At 44.8% G+C, this 2,995-nt stretch overlaps 1 protein-coding gene across 1 annotated transcript; it reads left to right on the plus strand.

Moving 5' to 3' along the window:
• Positions 1 to 1,568: 1,568 nt before the first annotated feature.
• LOC110448914 (cell wall integrity and stress response component 2-like) lies at positions 1,569 to 2,657 on the plus strand. The gene is made up of 2 exons (XM_021495424.1): positions 1,569 to 1,777; positions 1,862 to 2,657. Exons 1-2 carry the CDS (start codon positions 1,569 to 1,571, stop codon positions 2,655 to 2,657), a joined length of 1,005 nt encoding a protein of 334 aa, XP_021351099.1.
• The last annotated feature ends 338 nt before the right edge of the window (positions 2,658 to 2,995 follow it).

Consider the following 2,995-nt stretch of genomic DNA (forward strand, 5'->3'; position numbering starts at 1 on the left):
CACAGTCAACGACACCCACAATCACTCACACAGTCAACGACCCCTACAACCACTCACACAGTCAACGACCCCTACAACCACTCACACAGTCAACGACCACCACAACCACTCACACAGTCAACGACCCCCACAGCCACTCACACAGTCTACTACCCCTACAACCACTCACACAGTCAACGACCTCCCACAAATACTAACACAGTCAACGACACCCAAAACCACGCACACAGTTAACGATACCTACAACCACTCACAGTCAACGACACCCACAATCACTCACACAGTCAACGACCCCTACAACCACTCACACAGTCAACGACCCCTACAACCACTCACACAGTCAACGACCACCACAACCACTCACACAGTCAACGACCCCAACAGCCACTCACACAGTCAACGACCTCCACAGCCACTCACACAGTCAACGACCCCCACAGCCACTCACACAGTCAACGACCCCCACAGCCACTCACACAGTCACTAGTTCTGCAACTATAGCCCCACCACTTTGACTACAGGATGGTCCAGTTCATCGACAAAAGGACCGGAACTTCGATATATCTGGCATCTAAAGTCTGGCTGTATATTGGCAATTAGATATAAAAGTTCGCATCTGTGTTTATTATGAATACTTAATGATTACAATATATTGTGTATCATGTACCCTTCGATAAATGAAAATAAACAGACTGTTAAATGCTTAGAATAATAAAACAATAATCTGATTTTGTTCTAACTTACAGTGCTATTTATATTTGTGGTTGAAGGTATACTTGTGTGCTGCCGAGTATGGAGCGGTAATTATTTTTTGTTTATATTTATCTAGGAATGATACAATGGATCTTAGGCGTCATTACAATGGTTGACATCTGTTGCACTGCACAACAAGAAGATAATCAACACAGGCCACAGCACAACATCAGACGACAACAACAAAACAGACAAGATAGACATCAATATAACCTTCGACATCGACAGTCCAACATTCAGCCAAGACCTCACTGCAATTGAAGACTTCAAGAAAATTGAATATGATAGGGCAGGCGGTGAAAGGGTGAGGAAGTTAGTGTTTCCTTTCAAATCTATGCTCACAATCAACGTCACGCATTTTGACAAGGCAGACGACTATTTTCTCCATATCAACAAGAGGAAAAATGTTTTATCTCACCCTTTAATTCATGGGAGAGGTTGAAGAATTGGACGGCTTCAACAAAATAAAAGACAAATTCCAGGATCACCCGGAATGGTTGAAGGAAGGTGTAAGTTTATATTCTTTATCATGGTATATCTATCTATATATGCCTTAATCTCTTTTATTTATCATTTACTTGTACATCTCTCTATATTTTTGTGTGTGTGTGTGTGTTTGTGTTTGTGTTTTATCGTGTGTATATATCTTCTTCTTTATTAAATACATGTATATAGGACAGCCACCAAAAGAAAAAGAATGTTTATGTATTTTATATATTTTTACCATTTCCTCAATAATCTCAACCTCGTCATACCTACAAATGTATACTACAGTACTAATTCTACATGTTCATCTCATAACACTACTTGTGGCAATGGCTGCTGTCTCTGGTATGGATGCATCAACAGTAATTGCCACAGTAGCAGCAGCAACAACAATTGCCACAGTAGCAGCAGCAACAACAATTGCCACAGTGGCAGCAGCAACAGCAATTGCCACAGTAGCAGCAGCAACATCAATTGCCACAGTAGCAGCAGCAACAGCAATTGCAACAGTAGCAGCAGCAAAACAGCAATTGCCACAGTAGCAGCAGCAGCAGCAACAGCAATTGCCACAGTAGCAACAGCAATTGCCACAGTAGCAGCAGCAAAACATCAATTACCACAGTAGCAGCAGCAACAGCAATTGTCACAGTAGCAGCAGCAACAGCAATTGCCATAGTAGCAGCAGCAGCAGCAAAACAGCAATTGCCACAGTAGTAGCAGCAACAGCAATTGCCACAGTAGCAGCAGCAACAGCAATTGCCACAGTAGCAGCAGCAACAGCAATTGCCACAGTAGCAGCAGCAACAGCAATTGCCACAGTAGCAGCAGCAACAGCAATTGCCACAGTAGCAGCAGCAACAGCAATTGCCACAGTAGCAGCAGCAACAGCAATTGCCACAGTAGCAGCAGCAACAGCAATTGCCACAGTAGCAGCAGCAACAGCAATTGACACAGTAGTAGCAGTAACAGCAATTGCCACAGTAGCAGCAGCAACAACAATTGCCACAGTAGCAGCAACAACAGCAATTGCCACAGTAGCAGCAACAACAGCAATTGCCACAGTAGCAGCAGCAACAGCAATTGCCACAGTAGCAGCAGCAACAGCAATTGCCACAGTAGCAGCAGCAACAGCAATTGCCACAGTAGCAGCAGCAACAGCAATTGCCACAGTAGCAGCAGCAACAGCAATTGACACAGTAGTAGCAGTAACAGCAATTGCCACAGTAGCAGCAGCAACAACAATTGCCACAGTAGCAGCAGCAACAGCAATTGCCCCAGTAGCAGCAGCAACAGCAATTGACACAGTAGCAGCAGCAACAGCAATTGCCACAGAAGCAGCAGCAAAAGAAATTGCCACAGTAGCAGCAGCAACAGCAATTGCCCCAGTAGCAGCAGCAAAACAGCAATTGCCACAGTAGCAGGAGCAACAGCAATTGCCACAGTAGCAGCAGCAAAACAGCAATTGCCACAGGAGCAGCAGCAACAGCAATTGCCACAGTAGCAGCAACAACAGCAATTGCCCCAGTAGCAGCAGCAACAGCAATTGACACAGTAGCAGCAGCAACAGCAATTGCCACAGAAGCAGCAGCAAAAGAAATTGCCACAGTAGCAGCAGCAACAGCAATTGACACAGTAGCAGCAGCAACAGCAATTGCCACAGTAGCAGCAGCAAAACAGCAATTGCCACAGTAGCAGTAGCAACAGCAATTGCCACAGTAGCAGCAGCAACAGCAATTGCAACAGTAGCAGCAGCAAA

This window comes from Mizuhopecten yessoensis, unplaced genomic scaffold (genome assembly GCF_002113885.1).
Source record: "Mizuhopecten yessoensis strain PY_sf001 unplaced genomic scaffold, ASM211388v2 scaffold4373_2, whole genome shotgun sequence".
Taxonomy (NCBI): Eukaryota; Metazoa; Mollusca; class Bivalvia; order Pectinida; family Pectinidae; genus Mizuhopecten; species Mizuhopecten yessoensis.